Source organism: Lutjanus erythropterus, chromosome 20 (assembly GCF_056507025.1).
Source record: "Lutjanus erythropterus isolate fLutEry1 chromosome 20, fLutEry1.hap2, whole genome shotgun sequence".
NCBI classification, from domain to species: Eukaryota; Metazoa; Chordata; class Actinopteri; order Lutjaniformes; family Lutjanidae; genus Lutjanus; species Lutjanus erythropterus.
Window position 1 is genome coordinate 2,674,439 of NC_139336.1, and position 26,965 is coordinate 2,701,403.

The 26,965-nt window shown below is 40.1% G+C and overlaps 2 protein-coding genes across 3 annotated transcripts in view; one reads left to right on the forward strand and one right to left on the reverse strand.

The window, feature by feature from the left end:
- The window catches only part of LOC146308005 (ras-specific guanine nucleotide-releasing factor RalGPS1-like), a 148,021-nt gene that overhangs the window by 70,551 nt on the left and 50,505 nt on the right, over positions 1-26,965 (reverse strand). The gene's annotated exons all lie outside the window — the stretch shown is intronic.
- LOC146308006 (angiopoietin-related protein 2-like) lies at positions 1,596-26,497 on the forward strand. The gene is made up of 5 exons (XM_084746115.1): positions 1,596-2,002; positions 15,906-16,837; positions 20,534-20,727; positions 23,406-23,676; positions 25,839-26,497. Exons 2-5 carry the CDS (start codon positions 15,928-15,930, stop codon positions 26,042-26,044), a joined length of 1,581 nt encoding a protein of 526 aa, XP_084602241.1. The 5' UTR covers positions 1,596-2,002; positions 15,906-15,927; the 3' UTR covers positions 26,045-26,497.

Sequence of the window (26,965 nt, forward strand, 5' to 3'; positions counted from 1 at the left end):
AGTGGTAATGGAAATGTAAACCTGTATGAATGGATTACCTCTGCACAGCCAAAAGATGCTAATGGAAAAGACCCAAAACTAACCAACAGGGTGACCAGCTGTTTGTATGAAAATGGGTCCGGTGGCTTTGGAGAACGTGATACTTGGCTTATATATCAGCAACTTCTCCTTATAAAAGTCTGTCTGACTGCAAGCTAAAGCAGTGAAAATACTCTAAATTTAGTGTGCACTTAATTAGATATCGACTTTTAGCTGCAACCAGCAGCTCTATAGGTCATGCTGCAAATCCACAAAAATCCCCCACCCTTTGGTGGCCACAGTTTTTGCACTAGGATGTTGACATTTGGCATGGAGATCAAGTGTGTGTGTATTTGTGTGCCAACTGGCTAAAAGGGGCCTACCACAAAAATGTGGATAACTTCCAATGGTTTCAAAGACAAGATTCTGTGCAAAGAACAGCAGATTAATGATTCGTGACAACTGGCAAAAAGGGTGTGTGGCAGTGGGAGTGGCATATAAGAGGCACATAACTTTTAAATGGACCACTGTACCAAACTAATGAACCATTTGTCATAGAGTCTCGGGACAGGCATTAGCTCAGCAGAGTTTGTATTTTATGGTGAAAGGTAGCCCTTACCCCTTTAGTGCTGCGACGAACAATTATTTTCATGTCAGTTATGTTCTTGATAAATTGATTAGTTGTTTGGTTTATAAAATGGTGAAAAATATCAGTTTCTTTTTCACTAAGCCCAATATGACATCCTCTAATGTCTTCTTTTGTCCACAACACAAAGATATTCAGTTTACAGTCAGAAAGGAGAAAAGAAACCAGAAAATATTCACATTTATGAAACTGGAATATTGCAGCTCTACTATACTTTAGCCATGTTCCTGTCATAATGCTGTAACTTGTTTTAGGCGCTTGTTGGAGTTTACTTTGCTGCAGTACATTGCTAAGCTTCCTACTGTTTCTCCAAACTGTTGGGAGCATGTCAACCTCCATCTACTGCAGGTAATACACTGACTATGATGAAGTTCCACATACAACCACACATCAAAAATACCCCTAATTATCCCTTTAAAGAGTATATTTAGGAGTCGTCTTGGAGGATGCCCTGCTCAAACTTGGGAACTACATCTTTCTATTCCTATTAATGTCCACAATAACAGGAGTTAGAATGAGGCTAGGATGATCAAAGACATCTTTTTTGTTCATGTTTTTGTCTCTGCTGAATCAGAGGAAACACAAACAGGAATAAACTTAAGGTAAACATCTCTCTTTCCCGTAGCTTCAGTCATTAAGGACAGGTCAAGCTCCACATGCTCCAGTCCTGTGACCTTACTCCAACACAGGCAGCTGCTGACATGTGCGGCTGGTCAGCTCCTCCAGAGAGGGAGTCCTGGGCTGACTGGAGCAGAGCAGTGGAAAACAGGAGGACTGCTGGGCTGGGAGACACGGGGGGGCTGCAGGGGACAAGGGTTTAGGTGGGGGGACTGGGAGCCTCCAACTAATGCCTCCATGATCTCCCTGTTGTCAAGGGGAGGGGAAAGGGGCGTCGCTGTGCCTCACAGCTTAATTACTTCAAGCAACAATAAGTGTCCCACATGTAATGGCAGGAAGACAGAGGGAGGTTGAGTCTCTGGGAGGAGGAGAGAGAGATTCTATCAGGCGGGAGCTCCCACTTTAGGACGCATCACTTGACAAAGGTGGAAAACTCCTCTGCTGCAGATGAATGAAGTTACTACAGGAGACGTCAGGCTGTTTGTTGCTGCTGCTGCTGCTTGACTGGAAACTAAGGGACTGTTAAAGACACATCCTCACTGCCAGAGCAGTTCTTTTGTGAGCTGTATGAAGAATTGACATAAAAGGAAATAATATGACGGAGTTCCACTGACAGAATAACGGACAAACACAGAGGACATGTGGACTGACTCCGACTGGTGAGGACTTGGAGTCAAACTTGCCAGAAAGCAGAGGGATATAAGGACACAGAGACAAGTGGTGAGTGGACCACTGCACCATCATTCACTAATTGTTTTACCCTTAAAATGCAGTTTCTCTTCCTCTGCAAGGATGTTAAAGACACTCAATCCACTCTGACAATACGATCCAAACTCTTTTGTTAAGCCATATGATTATACTGAGTAAAATATTTCTCAAACTTATTGTTTGAAATATTTTAGATATCTTGCGCATCATTTTTTCAGCCTGACAAATCTGATATTGTTGGAAACTTTGTGTCCACTTTAAGTTGAAGTTCTGTGGGTTTAAACAAAGTTTTGCTGCACAGCATGATTTGTTCTGACTGACCCAACAGCGTGACAGCAGGGCTGCATGGGTTCAAATTAGAGTCAGTGTTCTCTCATTACTGACTAGTTTACTGTTTTTTTATTCAGACTAAAGAGTAGAAAGACTCCACTTGAATATATTGTGTGTTTCATGAAAGTCCATCAAGTGTTTCTGTGCAGAAAGTAGTTACTCGGGATGTAACAATACATAGATCTGGATCGATATATCGTTTCTGTCTTCAGTGATCCAATATGATCAATGCAAGGTGAAAATATTGATCTATATCATTATCTTTAAGATAGGCCTTTATTTTGAAATTCCTATGGCATGATTGTGTCACAAATGTCTGGAAGAGTTCAGTCATAAAACGGTCTAATCTGAAGGTACTAAATTGAAATGATGATATCATCTGACAATTGATCACAGATCCCTGACTTGAATCAAATCGTAATAGTATCATGGCAGACTTTGTGCCATCGGTAAACACCGTGCCATTGTCAAAAGAATTGATATTATATCATATTGTGATGAAACTTGTGATTTACACCCCCAGTTGTTACACTGGTGTGGAGCTCCAGTTCAACTGGCAGGACAGTTCCTTTGTTTTCAAACTCATCCAAAGTCTCCCACTGCACTGTAAAGTCTGGTGAAGTAAATCAAGCCTTATCATTATTTTATCATTGATATCAGATGGGTGCAATCAAGAAGTTTCAAGTCAGGCCAACTTAAACCATCACATTATCACTTTCACTTTGTCAGATGTTCTCCAGCACATGGTTTGACTGAATGTCTAAGTGATGATTCACTTCTTCTCATTGAAAGAAGCTGTTTGGGAACATTGTTAGCCTGTGTTGTATAACGATAATAAATCACCTTGAAACCTCTTGTATTAGAGTTGATCTGAATTTGATGATGGTGTTACTTGCAGTGCATATTAGAATTATTAGCAGGGTGTGGAGGGTTACTTTAACAATGAAACAAATACTAATTATTAATTACCTGTTACTATTACTAATTATCTGTTCAAAAAAGTAGTCAGTAACCAATATTAAAGTAATGTAACCTGATCACATTCAGTTACTTTTGTATAGTAACTTTCAATTGCCATATATAATGCTTTATGTTTGCTGTAGGTTTATTAATTGTTTGTCCAGACATTCCTTCCTTTGTTGTGCATGAATGCATGTTTAAATCAATAGCAGTAATTATATGTTATATACATATATTTAAATGTACTTTAAATAAGATATTCACGCTTCACAAAAAAATGTAGTGGTGTGAGTCGCATGAAGTGTTGTAGTGTGCGGGTACTTTGCATGATAGCAGAAGTTTATTTATTGTAAAATGTGTCATAAAATTGTAAACCTGCTAATAATTACCTTTTTTACAAAACATATCTGTAATCTGATCATGTAATCCTGTTACATTTAATCTGTTACTCCCCTAGCCTGATGATTATGCAGACCTGAGCCAGCTTCACTGGAGCATAACTGTAAATCAGGTCTAAATAGCAACTCCTGATGTCAATCATCTAAAATTCAGATTACCTGACTGCGCAAATTATCATTTGGAACAAATAATGAAGAATTCTAGTTCAACTCTAATTTTATATCGTCACAAGCTGCAATAATCAGAGTTCAAGCAGAAAAGATGCAGATGAATTGAGAGACTAAAATGGTGAAAGAATTTCAACTCTAAGCCAAGCTGTTTGATATGATTGCAAGAATGTAAACTTGATTGTTAGAGCACCACCTTGGGGGTCAATGAATGTCATTTTATGTGCCTGAGTAGTGGGGGGGACTTGTAACCAACCTGCAGATTTTGGGGACTTTTAGCACCAACACTGTTAGCAGGGAGAAAAAACTAAAGAAAGAATAATGAGGAGAAATATTATTATATTGTGAAGGCAGACTGGTCAGTTTCTGGTTTGTTTTTTGTTTTTGCTGAAACTTTTACAGTGTGCTCCACTATTAAATGATATTATCACAGTGTGACAGAAGGAGTGCAGGTGCAGCTGGGACTTAGCTGAATGTGTTCTGGGAATGTCCTCTGCTCACTGACCCCTGCTATTTGGGATCATTTCAGAGTTGTGAAAAATAAAGAATTTCACATGTTCCACCCTTTTTTATTGAGGATATGAACAGCATGGAAATATCCAAATTGGACTAATCATTCAGGGGCTCTAAAGGGATAGTTTGGATTTTTCAAATGGGGGCTGTATGAGGTAATTATCCATAGTCAGTGTTTTACCTGAAGTGCCAAATATCACTCCCTCCAAACGAACCAGGCTCCTTTGGCAAAAACAGTATTTGTACCTTAAAACAAACTAACAATGTAGCTATAGAGATCCATGGGTGTATTGAGGAGAACAACCTTATCAGCTGACTCTTTCCGGACTGGGAGCTCTAGGTGAACATGGCCATGCTGGGAAGAACACACCCTCCAAGACCAACGGAAACCAGTTCACTGACAGGGAATACAGTCATACTGAGATAGTTTTCTTGCTGGGTTTGTCTACTGGCAGCCAGGGGCTGAGTCAGCTAGCTGTACAGCTAACCAAGGTAACAGCAGTTAGAGGTCAGCTACTTTAGCAACAAGCAAAGTTATCTTTCCATCAGGAAACGCTGTAAATGAACTCAAGCCGGTCCCATTGCCCACAAGAGCAGCTAACAGTTAGAGTTTAGCTCTACGTCATCAACAAGTAAAGCTTTCCATAGGGAGGCTCTGTAAATCACAGAGAGCTGAGCAGACTGTGAAGACATCAGAGAGAAAATCAGAAAATATTTTCTCCAAAAAATACGATCCACCCAAATCTGGTAATAAAGTTTTAAGTTGTGATTTGTACAGTGAGGTCTGCTCTGGTGGTGTCATAAAGAAAGTAAGTGAAAAACAGTTCAATTGGATGTAAAATTAATGTACGCCCCTGAGTGCAGGATGAGTCATTAGCAGTTCTTTAATCATTTTCCAGGAAATGACGAACTACCATTACCGAAAAAGACTGTTTTGGACATTGTGTGGTCAGATATTGGTGTGTCAGTGATGTATAGCAGAATACTTCTATGATAGAAAGACTATCAATTCAGAATTCCTACACCTTCTCCAAGTCTAATTCAAGCACTTATCAAGCATTTTCAAGGTTTTCCAGCACCTTACAGCTGTGACAAATTACATGTTTATATACATACACTCAAGTACATGTCATTGTGTTATAAACCAGTGGTTCTCAATCTGAGAGTCAGGACTCCCAAGGGGAGTCGCAAGATGATTTCTTTGGTTCGCCAGATGGTTGTGCACTCAAAAATATGTAAAAGAGCAGCTGGCCTCAAGTAACATAACAGCCACCTCACTGAGATGGTTAAAAGTATTAACTATTTAATTGAATTTATTTCTTTATCGAAAATGCAATTCCTGCATTCCTGCTTCAAGCACTTTATCCAAAATCCAGACACTTTTCAAACCTTGTAAACACTGCATTAAAATCAAGTTTTCAAGGATTTGCAGCAACTGTACAAATGCAATAGGAAGGCACCCTGTCCATCTGTTTCCTAAACTAAAACCAACACCACTTGTGTCTTGGCATGATGGGTGAATAGCTCCTTTTTCTGAAAATAAACACAGATTTTTCTGACAATGAGGCCAGTTAGCTGACAGTGTAACTGTCGACTGTGTAAAGTCTCAAACTGTGTTACTGTCAGGAGCATGTTGATGTTATGACTTGCGGTTTAAGTGCGACTCACCACAAACCAAAGAGTGAATAAAGCTTTTCAGTAACTACTGAACCATCAAGCGGCATGTTGAGGCAGAGCAGGAAGATATTAGTCAGAGACTAATGAAAGAAGAGCTCCCCTTCTTCAGGTACACACAGGGACAGAACTGACTGATGAGCAGCAGTAACCTGACCAGTTACTTCACTCCTGTAAGTTGTTCATTAGTCAGCCAACAATCTGCTGAATGAGAAGAGTCGGGTGTCTCTGTCCTCTCTGTCCCCCTGTGGTTTAAAGAGCTCCACAGGCCTGTCATGCCTTTGTGTCCAGACGCCGACGTGCGTTTGCGGTGCAGACAAGTTGCAGCCACTGGCAACTGTTCCTGCTGTGTGTGCCTGTGTGCGGGGGAGAATGAGAGAGTGCCGGAGACAGACACGGTGACAAAGATAGAAAGTGAGAGACGAGGAGGGATAAAGCATGCGTGACAGATTAATTTATCACTTTTGTAGCTGCTGAACTATTTTGACGTCTACCACAGAGGGCTGTGTTTGTTCTCTGTGTGGTCGTATATGTGTTGGCTGACACCTTTTAGAAGCTTGCCTGACAGATGGGGATCTGCGCTCATTTTATGGGGGCTTTGCTGCATTTCCCAGTGAGCAGAGATTTGACAGATGCTCAGACGCAGTGGACGGGCTTCACTCAGCTCTGCAGAGAGCTGGGAATGCGTATGTGTTTGTGTATGAACAGACAAAGAGCTTTGCGAGGCTCGTTGGCCGCTCAGACGTCTAGCCATGTAATGGCCACTGATAAACACAAACACACACACACACACACAATTACGAGTGAGTAATGGTAAATATGTGAGCTTGAGCGCACTTTGACGTCAGCTTCACTGACTGCTTTTCCAAGACATTACAATAAACGAAGAAGAAAAAAGCAGTTGTGTGTGATTGTCTGTTGGCCTGTGATATCTTCCTGTTCAGTGTCTCTGGGGCTGGGCTGGATTACTGTGTGTCATGTTGAGCAGAGAGCAGGAAATGAACAATTCATCTTCATTAGAGCACAGTGGCAGATAAAACACTGCAGAGCTCTTCAAACCACTTCACTTAAAACAATATTTAAGAAAAACAAGACACCATTCATCTGAAAGATTTTCTGTGTCCTACAGTGAAACATTTTGCTACCTGGCAGACAAATGACATTACATTTGTAGATTTCGTATCTGTTTTCTGGGGTCCTTCAAATGAGGAAATTCGCCTTAATTTTCTCTGTTAACTAAAAGCAGCAGAGATAAAAATGTGGGGTCTAGATTGGAACCCCAAGACATCATTTTAACTTATCTTAACATATCTTATCTCAATCAAATGGTTAAAAAAAACATGTACAATGTGCATGAAGAAACAGCGCATGCAAATCTTGTAAGAGTATTGCAAATCTAGGGTTACCATTCAGACATGACTGAGATAAATGGGCAAAATGATCAGTCTACCTCAATGGCTGTACATAAAGATTGACGACATGACAGCTACCCAAAAGTAAAGGCAGAGCATCTCAATCACCCCCTGGTGGCTGGCTGCAGTATGTGCAGCAATAAGCCCCGCCCCCTCCATGTTACTAAATGGGTCATCAGCTAAACTAAAAAAACAGTTCAAGTCAAATAAATGTTTCACAAAGATGGTTTCTATCATTTTAGCTAGTTCTTATCACACTGATGTTTGTTCAAGTGTTCATGTTTCTCAATAGTATAAAAAGGGGGGATTCACATCATGATTGACAGCTCAGCCGTGCTCATAATTGGGTCAACCAGGTGTGTGGGTGGGACCTGGATACCGCTTTTAGTCTTTTAGAACCTAGCAAACACTCTTAGGGGAACACTTCGCTGATTTTCAATGAAAAAATCAAATCAAATGCAACTGTGAAAAAAGGCTGTACAGTTTTCTGTGACTCTGGAGGAGCTGTCTTAAGTCTGAGGAAATAATCCTGATGATGTCATTTTTTTTGTCATCATGTCTTTTGTAAGTTCCTTGACTAGAGATGAACTGTTTTGAAAAATTAACTCAAAACAGACCCTGCTGCGCCTGCCTGGACAGTTTTCACTCTCCAGGCAGGCTCTACTGTCTAGACTTTTTCCAAAGGAAACACATCACACACAGTTTTAAGGAGAATTAAGATTTGAAATGGTGATATTAATCATGAGGAAATTTATTGTGGTGAATCGTGAAACCAGTAATTGTTTTACATATACCGCCAGCTAGAGTCCTGCACCTGTAATAAATAAATAAATTAATTAAATGTTAAAAATGTGTAACATATATAAAATATATTCATGTTCACAGGGGTGAGCCCAGGTAAAAATCAACTACTTTCAGGTGGACAGCAGGTGAGAAGAGCAATATAATACATACAATATGTTTTTCCCTGGAGAAATCAGAAATAAAAATGATTGTACAGTATTTTTAACATTTACATCCAGTAATACAGTAATATCAAGACCAACCAGCTGGCAGGATTTTATTCTGAAAGTCTACAACACAACCTTTGACCTCATATCCTGACAAACAATGGGACTTCACTATGTAATCTGACAGGGATGTAGGTTAGCTGATAGGTAAAGCTTGTAAAAAAGTTTCAGAAACTATTAGCTTTTGATAGCTATAAATATATAAGCTATAGCTTTATAAAGCTATATAAGCTAGGCTCATCGTCACTGTAGAAACACATTGACAGCTGCAGGAGCACAAGACCTGCACCAGCTGACAACACAAGTGAGTCACTGGATGTGTGTGTAATCACGGCGGTGGGCATGGGACTTATGTTCATGTTTCTGGGCAGGTCCAGATTTGACTGAGAGATAATTGCGGGTAACGGATCGGTTCTGGTTCTCAGCTTTGCGGGTGCGGACAGGGGCGGGTTTGCAAAACTTGAGCCATGCAGGACTCTGCCGCCAACATTATGTAAGTGCAAAACCGAGTATTGAAATTCAATTGTGTGAATCCAGAGAGTGTAGGCAGGGATGGTCAAGCTTTTCAGCTCTGATACGGATCACATATTTAATGCTGGAAACAGCAAAGCTTCCACTGACCACTGATTCATTCCTGCTGCTAAACTTGTGCATCATGGCTTTGTGCTTTCCAAGTCAGTCAAGTCAAATTTTGTTTATATAGCCCAAAATCACAAATCACTATTTGCCTCCAGGGAATTTCCACAGTATAATTTGGTGAGCTCACTACCCCAAAGAAAAACATGTTCATTTCACGCACACTGAGTCCTGGTTTACACAACACATTATAACTACCACAACTATAACTATACACTATAGCATGACACTCTGAGCTTTAAGTACAGTTACAGCACTGTATAAAGTTATTAGCAATTTTATGATGATGTTGCATGAACCCAGACCTGAGACTCTGTTTGGCAATGACCTATAAATCATTATGAATGCTGAACTTATAATACATTACATCCACCACTTTATACTTTATAAACCTTGTTTTCAGTGGTCATGCATGATTATAAAGGTTTTTTTTAAGAGTTTTATAAAGCCTTTAAAATGTTTTAGAATATCTTTGATGAATTTGATTATAATGCATTATAGACATGACCTTTTCCTTAAAAATGTCATCTTTGTGCTCAGTGTAACTGATCAAATGTTTGGAAATTATGCAGCTCTGATGGTCTGTTTTCCGCAATGGCTCAAAATATGATCAGTATAATCAGTACAGGGTTCTTAAATCTTCAAAAAAGTCAAATTGAAGCAATTTTCCAGCATTTTCCTGTCACATTTTTGAGCTTTTCTAGCACTTTGTAGGTGTGGTAACTGACAGATTTATATATGTTTATACTATATGTGCTCAGTTGGCCCCATTTCACTTCTTTGTCACATTAAATCAGAAATTATTATGCTATAAACAGTCAAAATTCTGTTTTATGACAGAATTCTACAGAAGAGTGACAAATTGAAGAAAAACACAACATTTCATGTTTTCTCCATGTCAGGGGCTGCAGTAATGGGTATACAGTGTGAACAGGAGGGGGCTGAACACATAGCCTTGGGGGGCTCCTGTGTTAAAATATGTCACCTGTGTGTGAGCAGACTTGGCCGTCAGAGGAACATGCAATATAATTATGTGAGCTACAGGTACATTTTCAGGAGGGCAGAGCTTAGAAATGAGATGGAAAAACGCTGGGGGAAAATCTTTAGATTCCACTACAGCTGGCCTATAAAACACCACCACGACATGAATTTACAGCAGCGCAGCTCAACACAGGTCTTATGAAACTAATACAAGCTCAGTCTCTCAGAAGCATCTGAACACAGCGAGGATTGAAACGGCTTCCACGTAGTTTACACCTCCAACAATAATTTCTTTCAGGAGCGTGAGCTTCCTGTCATGTTCATCCAGTTTCCATTTCCATGTAAATGTCACACAAGTTGAGTTTGTTAAACGGCAGAGGAACACCAGCCAACCAAAGATTAGAAACAGAATTATTTTGAAGCCAGACTCAAAACAAGCTCTGTGTCTGTCTAATGCTTCAAACATGCACAACCACGTGTTGCTTCCTAGCATTGACACTCCTCAAAAACTACAATATTGACCACATTTGTTTGTTGAAAAGTTAAAACCTTTCACATCTTTCTGTTTGCATATGAAGAGATGAAGCTGAAACTACAGAAATATCCTGTGAGAGTTGGTTTGCTGAAATTCCTGTCTCAATCTTAAGATAATTGAAGAAATTCATGTTTTTCTTCATTTAATTTGAAACTGAGGTAGCAAAGAAGCAATTTTCCAGCTGTCAACACAGTGGGTGTTAGTAGTGAATCTCTCCTCATTGAATGGCCAACATAGACAGATTCTTAAATTACTGTGGCTGTTAACATCCACCTCTCACAGCTGAAACTAACAATGATAATTATCGATTAATCTGCAGTTCAATTTTTATTAATCGTTTAATGCAAAACAAACAGTGGAAAAACGTCCATGCCAGATTCTCAGAGTCAAAGTGACATTTTCAAATGTCTCTGACAAACAATCCAAAAACACAATATATTCAGTTTACTGTGACAGAAAACACTGATAATCAGAATAATCCATCCCTATGTTTTTGAGCTCTAGTCCACGAACCGCCCATACTTTATGGCTGCATGTGTGTGAACATGACAGTCAACACAAACAACCAAAGCCGTATGAACAGAACCATGTGTGCATCTGCTGTCCGCATTGCCGTCTGTGTCCATGTTAGAGTGTGCTGCATTAAAATACAGCTCCTGAGAGACTAACCCAGGCCTCAACAGCAGAAACTGTCTCACATCCAGACAACTGATGAAAAAGTCCCACAAACTAAAAGTTAGGGACCACTGAAAGGTCTTCACAGCTTCTGAGGAACTGTAAAGATCAAGGAACAAAGCTTCAGTTATTTTTGAATGACGCATTATGATCTAAGAAAAGGGAGACTGAAATAGAAAGAAAGACATGATTTTCCACAATGTAGCAAATATGTTCTGATTTCTGTTACTGAATGTTTTTTTTGGGGGGGGGGGGGGTTTGGTTATTTGTCTGCTTCAGTAAGTAAAACAGTAAAACTACTACCTGTAGAAGACTAGCTAAGATCTCAAGGTCAAATTCAAGTAGGGTCCTATAGTTTCTTAAAAGGTTCTCAGGTTCCAGAAAAAGTCCCACAGTTGAAAAGAACTTGTAGATAGAAACAGATAGGAACTGGACAACTTGAGCCCGTTTCTGACCTGATCACTGAGTCACATGACTCATAATAGAGTTATATACAGTTGAGGCAGAGCCACAAGTTGATTCCCAGAGGTCAGTGCCTTTTTGCTCACTGTACCTGTGCGATGTGCAAAAGAGCACCTAACATCGTCATGGCGACAATGACAGTAAAACATAGCTAGCATACCGCCAATTCTGTCTGCAAAATGGACAAGCCATACTGTCCACGTCTTCCTTTCCTCTGATGTTTCTGCCTTGTTAGCATTATTGCTAGCAAACAACTTTCTACCTTTCTTTGAGCTTTCAAAGAAATCTTTATTGACAGTTGGCAATTTTATTTTCCATTTTACACGTGCAATTTGAGCTCAGGTCGTGCCCTGATGACTAAATCATACAGTGTGAGCATGTAAATCATGAGCTTTGGCTCTTCATTGCAGATGATTTACTCATACAGTTGGAGTTGGAATCAAACAACAACATTTCTAAGACTGTACAGTGTATGCTCAGCTTTAACCATTCATCCACTAACCATGAACCAAGATTTAAAAAATACAATACCAGAAATATAAGCACACCAGCTAAACAAAAAAGTTGGTAAGCTGTGTAAAACGTAAATGAAAACAGAATGCAATCATTTGCTTCATCCCTGTTTGTCAACCACTGAACCTTTCAAGGATGCTCCTTTCATACCCAATTGTCAATACCATCACCCGTTCCAAACAGGTGATTCTGAGCACTGCACAACCTTCCCAGTCTTTTGTAGCCCCTGTCCCAACTTGTTTGAAACATGTTGCTGGCATCAAATTCAGAAGAAGCATTAAAATAAATGAAGCTGATGAGGTAAAACATTAACTATATTGTCTTCAGGTTGTTTTCAACTGTGTGTTTTAAAAAGGATTAGCAAATTATCACATTGTGTTTTATTTATGTTTTACAAAGCATCCAAGCTTTTTTGGAATTGAATTACTGCTCACATGTTGAGCTCACTTGTGATCCACTTGTTTGAGAAATGAATTTGACTTACAGTCTTTCAACTTGAAAATCCCTCTGGTAGACATTTACAGACCCTGCTGTATTATGGGAAAATGGATGAAGTCCACTAACAGCGATTGAACTGGCCTGGCTGAGGCAAGAGTTGGCAGGACATGTTGTGATGTAGTAACTACCATCTCCAACAACCCAACTGATTGTCAGGGGAGATTCCCCGTTTTGTTCTGTGTTATTGAACATTCCAATGCGGTGATAGCATTTTACCCCAAGACTGAAAGCATCAGCATCAAAACACAGCGTGCCATTACACAAGGTCTGAGCCAAGACTGGAAACACGGAACAAATTTGCATGAGCAAGCCATCTACGTCATTTACTTTAGTGAAGAGGAGCCACGTTTTCACTGTATGGGGTCAAATAAGGGCCACTTTAAGCAATTAATTTTACTTTGTGGGTGTCTATCATTCAGTTCATATCTCTAATAGTCTACAAACAGTCAATCAAAATTGAAAAAAAAAAAATCTAAATGGATTTTGACACACCTACATGCGACAAAAACCAAGCGGTGTTTAAAAATCAGCCTTCAACTCCAAAGAAAATCTACCAGTCTAGTCCAATCCAGTCTATACGATTTAGGGACATCTATTGTGGCTGAAATGGAACATAATATTTGGGGATGCGTCGACTATGCCATTAAACATTGCCACCCTAGCAAGTCAGCACCAGAAATACTAGTTGGTTAAACAATTTGTCAATATTTTATTCATCTGCAATGCCAGACAACTGTTGCCTCTAAGGTGTTATGCAGCTGCCCACCACTAGTCAGGGCTGCAGCCCCATCAGACACCAACCCCTCTTGCCCAGTGCATATGCCACAATGGCCCATAGAAACCCAAGTTTGTCATAACTTGAATCTAGAAAATGAAAATACATGTAGGCTGTGACATAATTAACTGGTATATAACCACACATTCTCACAGACACGCACATTAACCTGTAAGCAGATCAGCTGCTGCTGCTGCTAGCACTGCTAACATTAGCCATACTGTGTAGCAGGCTGACAGCTAATGTCAGCTCTGCATAAACAATGTCATTTACCCCCAGGATCTGTGACCCTGTTTGGTATGAAAGGGTGAAGCATTTATTGAGTTGTTATGTTTTGTAGGTCTAAATTAAAATTTGCATGTAATTGACAGGGAAATTAGTCGGCAGGAACATCCCTAACAATATTCATAAGTAAATGTTTAGAACAGACCTGGGCAAAATGTGGCCCGGGGGCTGGAAGCAGTCCAAAAATGAAAAATCTGGCAAAGACAGTCAGTACCATTTTGCTTACTATTAAACCATTATCATGCCTTGATTCTGAAAGGGGTCCGTGCTGTGTCTGTTGGTAATGATAATGAACTGTATCTTTTATATTAAACTGTAACTTTATTCACACAATAATGTACATCGATGTTGTTTATGTTCTTCTTCTACTTTTGCTGCTACTATCACTGCAACCTGCATGCAAACATCAAGTTTTGGATGTTGCCCACAAAATATTAGCCCACAGTTCAACATGGCAAGAACACTTCTTCATAGAACGCTTCTGACCATTCCATTATTAGGACCTTATACTATTTGTGTCTGGTCCACAGCAGCCTGATCAATTTCTCATGTGCCCCCCATGAAAAATAATTGCCCACCCCGGTTTAGAATGTTTCCATTAGTGTATAATCAGCTGACAGTAAGAATTGTTGTGTTTAATTACCTTAGAATGAGCCCTTTGTATCTACAGAGAGTGAGTCATCTCCCACAGTGTCTACATGTTGAACCACCATGTTTCTACGGTAGCCCAGAACAGACAAACCAAACACTCTCTGGATAGAGAGTTTGCATTTTTTTCATGAGTTTTGCTGCTACCTACAAACTTACAAATGAAGAGTAAGACAAGCTGAATTCAGTTAGTTGTAATCTACAACCTCACCACAAGATGCTTATCGCTCAAGTAGAGTTCTACTTTGAGAATAGACGAAAAGGAGCACTGAAGCTTTTCTAGAGGCTAAGATTCTGGTTCTGCTAAAAGAAATGAACTAGTTGGTATGACTATATCAGAAGGCAAAAGTGTTTAGAGCTATCCTGAACCACAAGCCACAAGAGAAGGAAAAACAGCTGTCCCAGAGAAGGGCATCATCGTTTAAATATGGGAACAATGGTGCACATTCTCAGACGGTCTCTCTTGCACTCGGTTCTTCACATGAAAAGTGACAGAAATATTTGTCTCAGTGAAAGGTGGGATGAAGCCATTGTTTTGTAGTCAAAAGTAATTTTGAAGTGTTTGCACTTAAGTCCCTAGTCAAGACAGGCGAGTTCTGAGTCAAGTCTCAAGTCTTAAACTTTGAATTTTGACTCTTAAACAAGTCATAATGCAATCTTGACTCTTCACCAACAGAGGCTCAACTTACCGTTCTTTGTGCAACTTCAAATGTTGAAGTTGTGTCTGTTTCAACCTGCAATTTACTTCTTTGTTGGCCATAGTTGATCATAGTTTTTGTACGCCAATTAAATTATCTTTTGCATCATTTTTTCAAACTGGAGCTCTGTAAGATAACGTTAGTTCTCTCCTGCAACATGACTGGATTCCAGGACATTGGTTCATGCTAAGTGAATTTGGGGAATTAATTGTTTTTTGTTTTGTTTTTTCATCAAATTTCTGAGGTCAGTCATATGACACAAGTCCAGACCTCTGGTACTAAGAAGGAAAAAGAGCATGAGAGAGAATTTCTAATCTGCAGAGAAACTCTTCTCAGCTCTATGAGGAGTTTTGTCTTTTAGCTCCTTGTTTTGGTTTTACAGCCCACGAAGTCTGTTCTCATCAGCCTCGTCCACAGCAGCAGGCAGCAGCTGTTTTTACGGAAAAAGCTAAAGAGCCAGATATTTCCCTCAGGGGTTGATAGAGACCAAAGCCGGAGCCAAAAGTAACTGCCGGATGTGTTTGCCAAGTCAACTTTGTGTTTTCAGCTTCCTCTCCTACTCCAAAGTGGCCAGAAATGAATTAATAGCTTAAAAGTATGCAGCTTTAAGCAAAAAAAGATTGTGAGTGGACACATTAGCGATGCAATATCCAAAGTGATAACTGCAAAACATCAGCAATATTCCAATATCACTTCAGTGAATGAGAGCATGACATTTATTGATTATGTCCTCCTCTGTTACAGAAATCATCTTGGTTCGGGTGCTATGATTGTCCCTGTGGTGGTTTTTCTGGTGTTCCTGCTGCTCTCTGGCCCCTCTCTCCAGGGAGAAACTCAGGAAATCGGGAACAGTGATGAGATCCTCGAGAGAGAGTTCATCTTTGAGCCAAAACGGCAAAAACGCGCTGTGGTCGACTACAGTGCTGCCCAAACAGACAAATGCTCCTACACCTTCATTGTCCCTCAGCAGAAAAACACCGGGGCCATCTGTGTGAACTCCAAGGAGCCCGAGTCTCTGCTGGAGAATCGGGTCAATAAGCAGGAGCTGGAGCTGCTCAACAGTGAGCTGCAGAAGCAGCGGCGACAGATTGAAGCGCTGCAGCAGCTGGTTGAGGTAGATGGAGGTGTGGTCAATGAAGTCAAGCTGCTGCGCAAAGAGAGCCGCAACATGAACTCCCGAGTTACACAGCTCTACATGCAGCTACTGCATGAGATTATCCGCAAACGAGACAATGCTCTAGAGGTGTCCCAGCTGGAGACCCGCGTGCTCAACCACACGCACGAAATGGGGAGGCTGGCCGCACGCTACCGTGACCTGGAGCATAAGTACCAGCATCTGTCAGCCATCGCAAGCAACCAGAGCGCTCTCCTGGTGCAGCTGGAGGAGCACTGTAAGCGGGGAGGGTACTCCCATACACCGTATGGTGCAGGTGTCATGCAGGTGCAGGAGAGGAGCCGTCCTGCCCGTCCACAGCCTCCCATCATCCCTCAGCCTCCTCTGCAGAGGCCGGTGCTGTCTCCTGGAGGCTACAGACCCTTCCACCCACCTACCTACACTCGCCACTCCAGCAACCCATTGACTAATGAAATACAGAGTGACCAAAACTCCAAAGCATTACCACCTCCACTGCCCACAATGCCCAGCGTTACATACAGCTTCACAAATGAGCCCTCTGGTAAGTACATGACCACAGTGGCACTTTGATATCTTCCCCTGAGGTCTATGATTGTAGTGGAACCTCACTGAGACATCAGAGAGGAGACTTTGATAGATTTCTGCAGCTGATGTCAAAGTCCCTTTAATATCCTTAGAACAAGTCTTCAGAAACTCATGGTGTGTCTGTGGTTGTTGGTGCGAAACAGCACTAGTGGGACGAAGTCATTGTTGAGTTCTAAGTAAGTATCAAATCTTTACACTCAAGTCTGAAGTACTAAACTTTTAGTTTGGAGTCCTAAGCAAGTCATAATGTGCTCTGAATGCCATTTTAACATAGCCTTGATCGACCATTCTATACACATGTTCAAATGTTAAATTAAGTTGGAAATTGCAGCATCTGTCTGTAATTTTCAACCTGTCTCTTTTGCATACTTTTTTTTTGTTGACCTTGGCATAGTTTTTGGAATGATTTTTTCAAACTGGATCTCAGTAAAGTAGCATTGGTGGGACCAAATCATTGTTTTGCAGTGAAGTGTTTGCACTTCAGTTCCAAGTCTTAAACTTTGCATCATGACTTGTTTAGGAGTCGGAATTTGCACATTGTCAATCTGCCCATTTTGCATACTGATTTTTTATTTATTTTTTTGACCACCTCATACTTTTTGTACATCAATGACAATATCTCTGGCATAATTTTTTCAAACTGGAGGTCAGGTACTTAGATAGTTCTTTCAAGTTCTCTCCTACAACCTGATTGGATGCTGTCCAACTGGTTCAAACAAAGTGGATCTGGGGAATTAAGTTTTGTCTTCAGGAAATGAAGGGAAAATAATTGATTCACACTTTTTAAATCACAGCTTTTTTTCATCTTTGGACTTGGGGGAAGGTATCAAGTAATTTCAAGTCAAAAAGTTGCAAGTCTTTTTTGAGTTTGTTGAGTCTAAACTCATCAAATCTGTGACTCAAGTCCACACCACTACAAAATAGGAACAGCCTCCTCGGCTGCACTGAGATACAGGGAGATGATGTTATGAGGACTTCATGATAAATGCCTATTGATTAGTCAGGCACAAATCAATGCGTTCCATGGGTGCTGAAAAGGTGATGTCTTATCTGTTATGCATTTAAAACTCTGGACAACAGAGGAGCAGAAATAATTGAGAGGGGGGAAAACATATGGTAAAAACAACCCAGAACAGCTTGATATATAGGAACGATATGGTACGGGAATCTCAAAAGAGCGTTGGCTCAGAGGGTCATGCTCACCTACATTAAGTCATTTCTGATGCAGTGTTTTTAACAGGCTGCTGTAATTTTACAGATATAATATCAAGTCATCGTGGTGGTTTTCCATCCAGAGCGAATTGTCTCCCTGAGCAGATGTCATAGAATATAGGCTGCAAGTGAAAAGCGTATCAACAGGCCTAATCCCTGAAATATTTTAAATCCTCCAGGCATGCAGTCAGCTACATATACAAATACTCTGTTTGGAAAAAAAAGTTTCCACATGAAAATTCATGAAAAAAAGAACATCTACTCTGTCTATAAAAAATCCCTAATCTACGAATATGCACATTTTGTTCATGTCTAACACAAGATGTCTCCTACTGTACACTGCTGGCTTCAGGTTTCTACATCACACTTGTATAAGTTACAAATTGGACCAGGATTGACTTTCAAACTAATTGTGATGTCACAAATCATGCTCGTAGGCCCGCCCCTTAAAATCTGATTTTTAATGAACTCAGAGAAACTTCTGAGGGGAAGGGGACTTTAAGTTTCACAAAACTGAGGATGGTTTAAGTAAATGATGTACAGCATTAAATGATTGGTCTGTTAAATAATAAGTTGACTGACAAAAAGTTATTCAGCAACTATTTTTACAGTGGAATAACGGAGTCATTTTCCATAAAAAAGAGCCAGACATTCAAAATGTTGGGTGTTTTTTGTCTCATGTAAGAGTAAGCTGAATATGTTTGGTTTCTGGACTGTTGTTCAGACTACACAAGACACCTCAATATGTTTAACTGGCCTGAAGGAAACTATGACTATTTAAATTGTGATTTTTCTCTATTTTCTGACATTTTTTAGACCAAGTAATTACCTAATTCATCCAGAAAATAACTGTCAAGTTTTGTTGCATTCCAGAGCAAAATGAAACTGTTAGATATTTTAAGAGAGTGTGAGAGGTGAGTGGTGTGAGAAAGATTTGTCAAGTTATAATGCCAATACAATTTATTAAGTGTCTTACCTTCTTTTGTAAATTTAGTCCAAATAATTACATTTGTGAAAATATATATGCATTTACATCACACATTAGAGAATATTTATAATTATAGATTATCTTCTAAGTTTAAAAAAAGACTGCTTTCTGCTTTGAGTGTTTGTGATTGAGTAATTGTGTACTACAATACACAAATATTGGCCCGTTGTTTTTCCAGATTAATTCCAGAGTTAAAAAGTTAATTTGTGAGCTGTCTATATTAGGCCCTCTTTTTGCAACAGCGTTGAAGAAAGTGCTCTCCTATTGCCCCTACACACTGAGGACAGGGGCTGCAAGGCAATTAAGAACTATATAATATACATCCAAATTGGACTGACTTTTGGACATTTGCTTCCATGTGACCTTATCCCCGAAATAAACTGATGTATCGTTGTATTTCAAGGTAATGAAGGTAGGGCTCAACTTTAATGTTTTTCCTTCTGTTTTACTTGCCCCTGTAGAAATTGTTTTGTTCATTAGTGGTTATCAAGTCTTCCTCTAGGGTTGCAATGTCTATGAAATGTCCAGAAATAGTGAAAAATGTCATACTGGTTTTTCAAAGCCTATGCTGATGTCTTCAAATGTCTCGTCAGTCTAAAATACAAAGATATTCAGTTTCATCTGAAAACAAACAAAGAAAATCAGGAAATCTTCATATTGAGGCTGAAAACAGCATTTTCAGACATTTTTGTATAAATAATTACTTTGATGGCTAATCAATTATTGAAATAGTTTAACTCATTTTTACCACTTGCCCAGTCAGACAAGTAAGTTGCCAGATTTACTTGCCCAACATGGCATTTTATTTATCCCAAGCAACTGGGCAAGCCTTATTGAGAAGTCCTGAAAAGCCACAGTAATTAGTACAATTGGACTCGACAAAAACACTTAAAAGGCCAGCTGAATTAGAAGACAGTTTTCCAGACTTTATCAAATATAACTGTAGCTTTTCAGTATCAGAACAGATGTGAACCCAGATGTGTGGACATGTGCATATGCACATACTTTGCCCCCCTCTAGTGTTTATCATTCATATACACACAATGACACCACTATAGTATTACTCTATTCAGTTCTCATCATATCATTATGTCCAGAGGTTTCATTTGTCTACCTAGAAGTCCTAAAGTATGGCCATGTAAATGTGTTGTCTGTGTTTCCATGTGAAGATACACAGTGCAGCTTTGCTCAAGGTAATATTTACTGCTGCCAGCATCAGAGACTGGAAAACATTTGTCATATTTGGCACACACAACATATGGTCAACAGTGACTTCACTTTTCCAGGAGCTCTGTCTGTCCATATGTTTTAATATTTCATTTGATGTTGCAGTGTCTGTTCCTTGCACAGGTTGTTAGAATTATAATAATGATGATGGTAACATGTTGGTGAAAATGAATGCCAGTCATGAAAGCCTTTGTAAATCAATGAACCAGACACACTCTCCTGCAGGTCCGTTCAGAGACTGTCTGGAGGCTCTGGAGGCTGGATACACCACCAGCGGCATGTACCTCCTGAAACCAGACAAAGGCAACAAACTCATGCAGGTTTGGTGTGACCAGAGACACGACCCTGGTGGATGGACTGTCGTTCAGAGACGTCAGGACGGCTCCGTCAACTTCTTTAGGAACTGGGAGACATACAAGGTAATAATGACAATCTGAGCTTACAATCATAAGGTTCTACATCCCTTCTAGAAAGACAGGAGCTGTAGATATGTCAGCATCCACTGCCTTAAATAGAGATGGGGTGTTGCATTGTAGGAAATACAGGCTACAAGCCCACAGTCATGCTAACAGCTCTTTGAAGCTGTATGTGGGCACAGTGGTGCTTTGAGCCAAAAGTTCATGTGTGCATGCTAACATTACCACAAAGACAATTCTACCATTCCAGTGTTTACCATATTCACCATTTTAGTTTATTGTTAGCATGCTAATTTGCTGAGGGTTAGGACTAAATGCTAGTACAGCTGAAGCTGATGGGCATGACTTGATGGGGATGCACCAAGTTGTGCCCTAGATTTCTGTCAATTCAAGAATTAAGAATTATGGTTTAAAAACAATTAGCACTGAGAGAACTCTGAGACACTTTAAAAGACTCTGTCAACTCTATTTAATGAAAAATTAAATACTACGGGGTTGGCCCTTTACAAGGTTTAACAGCCAAGTTAAAGTTGAGTTTGATCTTTTAAAATATATTTTCCAGCATAATTAAAGAGCAAAAATATAGCTTTGTCTCAATTTTCAAGAATGAGTGTCAGTATAAAGAGACAACTGGTGAAAACATATCGTAAAGAGGGGTCCCAACTATTTCCTGCTGTCTGAAGAGATGAGTGGAGTGTCAGAACCAGAAGGAGGGACCGATGCTCCCTGAGTGTAATGGGATTGAGTATTTTCAGGTTTATTCTCATGGTCTTAGTTTTTCCAGTGAAGCTGAGTGAACAAGATTCATTTCCTTCCTTCCTTTGATTGTCTTCTACCTGATCCACTCCATGGCAACCAGGAAAATCAAAAGAGAGCAGAGGCAACCTCACTGTACTCTATTGTGATGGCAAAAGTGTCGGGCAGATTGCCCCTGCAGATGACATGGCCACTGAAATCTTGATACATGTTCTTCATTAAATTTTTGACTTTAGAGAGCAAACCATAGTGACCTAGAAGCTTCCACAGTGTTTCCCTGTCCAAACTATCAAAGGCTTTTTCAAAGTACACAAAAATAGTCTGTGTAAAGGAAAAAGTGAGTTTTTCTTATAAACACAATATACGTTTAAAATTAGTTGTTGAAAACATTTGAAAAGACTGACAACTATGTAGTACTGAAATGTGGAGTTAGATCATTAAACTGTTGTTCATGATTTTTGAGTTCAGTTTTTGTTGTTGTTTTTGACCTGAAACATGGTTCAGTGCCATGCTGGAGCCATGGTCCCCCAACAGTATATAAACCCCACAAACAAAACCACCTCCCCCTCCCCCTCCCTTACGGTCAGTTACTCCACAACTCTCCCAGTCCCAATCAGCCCATTAGGTTGTTTCAGGTTGTTTTCAGGTCATAGTAGTGTTTGCTCTGAGTGTGTCCGCTCCACTGTCTCAGTGTCAGAGGAAACTGAACAATTTTTCATGACTTTGAGACCTAATTTTATATACTTAGCGATTTTTTAATCATTCAAATGGATGGTTGGCTGACTTTCTATGATATGACAAACTTACACAAACTTTAATGTAAAGGGTGACTTGCTGTTCAACAGTGCATTGGTTGGTTTCGCATCTGCCTTGTGGAAAGACACTAGTCAGTCCCAGCTAGCTGGCCTATTCACAATTACTATGACAGTGGCTATAGACGTGATTGGCTAAAGGGAGCAGGCAAGAGGTTTGGTAACAGATACCATCCTAAACAGTCATATCATAAATACTCATGTCACTTCATAAACTTATACAAAGAAGGAATTTGAAAACTGCCATGGTGATATAAGAAAAAACCTAACAAAGTTAGATCTGTAATGAAATAATTAAAGTGCCATTAAGCTCCAACAGCTGAAATCTATCTTTAACAAAACAAACTGTTTGGCCAACCCATTCATTATGTAATATGTGAGTAATCGTAAGAAAAACTCAACAAAATCAAATCTATGAGATCACAAGAGCAGAGCTGAAATCAATTCAAATAAACTAAACATGGTCTCAGTGATTCAGCCAGCTCAGTGATCCCAGCACTTCTTAACGGTGCCGCATTTCCCAGTTACTACCGATGGAACCCTACAGCATGTAAATAATGGGTGCACAGGGTGAAACGTTTAATTACCAATGATTAACATCCTGTGGCCTTAAGTGAGGACATCCCCATCTGCATAATCATCTCATTACTTTAAACCCAAGACCAAAGCACAATGGAGTACTTCCAGGTTGTCCCCCAACCCAATCGTTCCCTAAACCACACTCAATGAGTCAACAAGGCACTTTAAGCCAATTATACGCTCACATTTGGCAGGGACGAGGCTCTGTCCTGATTGAATCCATGTGTCAAGTAATTGAAGCCAGCAATTCAGACACACAGTGAGCTCTGCTGGAGAGGATCTTAAACACGTCCTGCCATTATGCCACTGCTTGGCCTCATTCTCTGACATCATACCAGTCTTTCACAGATGCTTGGAAAACATGGGTGGTTTGCTGCTCGAAGTCTACGGCTGTATCCAAGGGGAGGAAAAACAGCTTCTTTCTTGTAAATTTTCAATCAAGAGAACCGCTGTGGCATTTCCTATTAAACCATGTGTTAGGAACAATAGGAATGGATTATTCTTGACTGATTCAACGTCTTTGTCCCCCTACAGCAAGGCTTTGGAAACATTGATGGTGAGTACTGGTTGGGACTGGAGAACATCTACTGGTTGACCAACCAGGGCAACTACAAGCTGCTGGTGACCCTGGAAGACTGGACCGGACGCAAGACCTTTGCAGAGTACGCCAGCTTCCGTGTCGAGCCTGAGTCTGATTTCTACAGGCTGCGCGTGGGCCGATACCATGGCAACGCTGGGGACTCTCTTACCTGGCACAACAGCAAGCAGTTTACCACACTGGACAGAGACCATGACGTCTACACAGGTGAGCAGAGTGCAGTTCAAGAAAAGGCAATCATAACTGCTCTCAGGCTTTCACTTGCAAAACTATTAAGATTTTAGCATCTGTCTGACTCAATACAACACACACAGCCTCCACAGTAGTAATGATGACTTGATACAGACACTGTCCTGTGATAGACTGGCCAGATCACAATTCTGGCTTCAGGCTATGGATATACAGTATATGGCACATAGACAACTACCAACTTTGGTAGAATTTTGCCAAAATAGAGATGTGCTTTTAAGGGTACTGGTATTTGTGCTGGTATCGTCATTTTTGAAACAATACCCTAGGAATCATATTACAAAAGCAGTGTGTTAATGACCCAGTGCATGCTTCTTGTGTTGGGCTCCACAAACATTTACCCACTATCTGTTCTGTAAGTCACAATTAAAGTCTCAAGTCTTTGCACTCAAGTCTAAAGTCAAGACTGACAAGTTTAAAGTCCCAAAGAAGTAATAATGCACTCTTAACCAAATGTAATGCCAGTATAACAACCGATCTTCAACTTACCATTCTTTGTGCAACTTCAAATATCAAACAAAGCTGTAAGTTGTTGCGTTTCTGTCTGTAATTCTTGACCTGCACATTTTACATACTGCAATTTGGTTTTTTTGTTGACCACCTTGTAGTTGTTGTATGTCAGTGACATTATCTTTGGCATCATTTTTTTCAAACTGGAGGTCAGGCACTTAACGTTAGCATTAACGTTGATTGGATGCTGTGTGATTGGTTCAGCTGTCATAGTTTTTGTACTTGAATGAAACTTTTGGTATAATTTTCTACAACTGGAGCTCAGTGACATAATGTAAGTTATGCATGGCTCTGTCCTGCAGCTTGGTTGGATGTTGATGATGATGTTGTTTAAACAAAGTGGATCTAGGGAATTAAGTGTTGACTTGCTGGGAATGAATAGTATTGATGTTAGTTGATTCAGGAGATGAAGAGAAATGAACTGATTCAAACATTCACGCTTCTTAAACAGACTTTTAAATCTTTGGACTTTGGGGAAGGTATCGAGTATCTTCACGACAAAAGGCTCAAGTCCAAGTGAAGTCACAAGTCAATGCAGGTTGATTCCACTGGGCACAGCATGTCTGCACCATGGTTTTGATCTGTCATCCACACAGCTGCATGCACCCACTAAAAGTATTTTGGAAGTGTTTTAGCAGCAGAGAGGTTTTTTTTCCATCTGATTATGTTGACTTGCTCAGATTTGGTGATTTGGTCGTCTTTCCTCTGCACAAGGTCTTTCATTTAGAAAATTGTCTGGTTTCCCTCTGCATTTTCTGTCTTGCCTTCCTGCCCGCCTGATCGGCTCTGTGCAGATTGACACAGTATTTATCAAAAATAGACTGCACATTTGAAGTGGAGAGCTGCTTCAGGGATGGACTGCAGTGCTGCTGGTGGACTCAAAAGCACTGTAGTGGTAGTGATTACCTCCGGCAGGCGTGACACAGTCATGCTTGGTGGAATCAAGCCATTAGTTATGAAGTTCAAGTCAAGTTGCAGGTCTTTTTTGATTTTGTCAGGTCAAATGTAAAGTAATCAAATTTGGGATTTGAGTAATATGAGGTGAGTCCACACCTCTGGCATCAAGAATGAAAAAGAGAGAAGATCAAACCCACATAGAGACTCGAATATTTCTAAAGTCAAAAAGAACAAGAGGGCAAGTAGAAAACAACAAACATACTGGACAACGGATGTATACAGCCACAGTAAGTTTTAGAAAAATGTCACACGTGGTTAGACTTTCTTTTTCTCCAGCAGTCCTCTTTCGTGCTGCTATAGATTTGTCCATAGCAGCCACTACAGTGGTGTACAGCAATAACAACTCTCACTTGGACAAGAGTGTGACTTGTGCAAGCACATACACATTAATAGTTGCAGACAGTGCTCTCTCTCACACACACACACACACACACACAGTAACAGGGGAGATGGTGGGTGGCACAAAGCCTGCTAAGAGCTCCATTGTTCCAGACTGAATGACCACATACAAAAAGCCAATCATGCAGGGACTGGATGAAAACAGTGTTGACTGGTCACTGATTAATGATAGGCTCTAAGCATCTCCCTTCAACCAGCAAAAGACCAAATTGCCTGTACACCTATTTGTCTGATTTGATTCCTTGCGTCTCCAGGTAACTGTGCCCACTACCAGAAGGGGGGATGGTGGTATAACGCCTGTGCTCATTCCAACCTCAACGGTGTGTGGTACCGTGGCGGGCATTACCGCAGCCGCTACCAAGACGGGGTCTACTGGGCCGAGTTCAGGGGAGGAGCCTACTCTCTGAAGAAAGTGACCATGATGATACGACCCAATGCAAACACCTTTACCCACCATTAACACTACAGTCACTCAAAACTGAACACATTTTAGTGGACAAACATTTCCACCAAAGGGATTCTATTTCTATATCACAACAACAGACATCCTTGATTTCAGTGTCATTCTTCACTTTTTTTTTTTCGTTCATTGCTTTACAGTATATTCATAATGTAGCTTCAAACTGTAAACACTCATGAAGTGGCCCAACAGGATCCAAGCACATTTTTTTTATTTAACTCCATCTACAGGTATAGGTTTTTTTTTTATCTTTTGGGGGTCGTTATGTACAGAATGTTGTGTTAATGATATATTAATGCAAAAGACGAAAAAAAAAGAGGTCAAAACCGACACTTAGCAATAAACTGATATTACAGATTACTATTGGTGCTATTACACATATATTATGTATGTACAAGATATATCAGGATCAGTTATACAGGAGAGAAATCTGGTTATTTATTTTGATACAATTTTCTAAATAAATCTGTCTAATATGCCAGAGTCATTTCCTTTCCAAGTCTCCTGTATCTTAATATTTGGATTTGACATAGTAAGAAAATAGATTGAAGGCCTTCAGCCACATATGTGAAGAAAGTGGTTTATCATGCCAAAAAAACGTTCAACAGGTCATAACAGGACTGTGGACTATACTGTACTGTATCACTGAGTATAACTGAATTGCATAATGTGGAGTGTTGATCCTTCTCTGATTAGTCTTTATAATGAGATATGGGCCATATGAAGTTGTGAGAAGAACTGACTTTGTTTCCACTAATGGTGTAGAAACAGCCTCTCTGAGATGATTCTTCTTCACTACATCCAGATCAGCCATCGATGGGACCACTGGTATATTATCTCAAATGACACAACAGCTTTTGAATGATGTTTGGATACTGAAGATTCGGATATTTTATGCCACAACTCCAAGTTTACGTTTAA

Bases quoted from the DNA above. Each gene is read 5' to 3' on its own strand.
- LOC146308006 (XM_084746115.1), top strand. From the start codon at position 15,928: ATGATTGTCCCTGTGGTGGTTTTTCTGGTGTTCCTGCTGCTCTCTGGC. The intron at 16,838-20,533 runs GTAAGTACATGA...ACTCTCCTGCAG, and splicing joins CTTCACAAATGAGCCCTCTG to GTCCGTTCAGAGACTGTCTG. The intron at 20,728-23,405 runs GTAATAATGACA...GTCCCCCTACAG, and splicing joins GGAACTGGGAGACATACAAG to CAAGGCTTTGGAAACATTGA.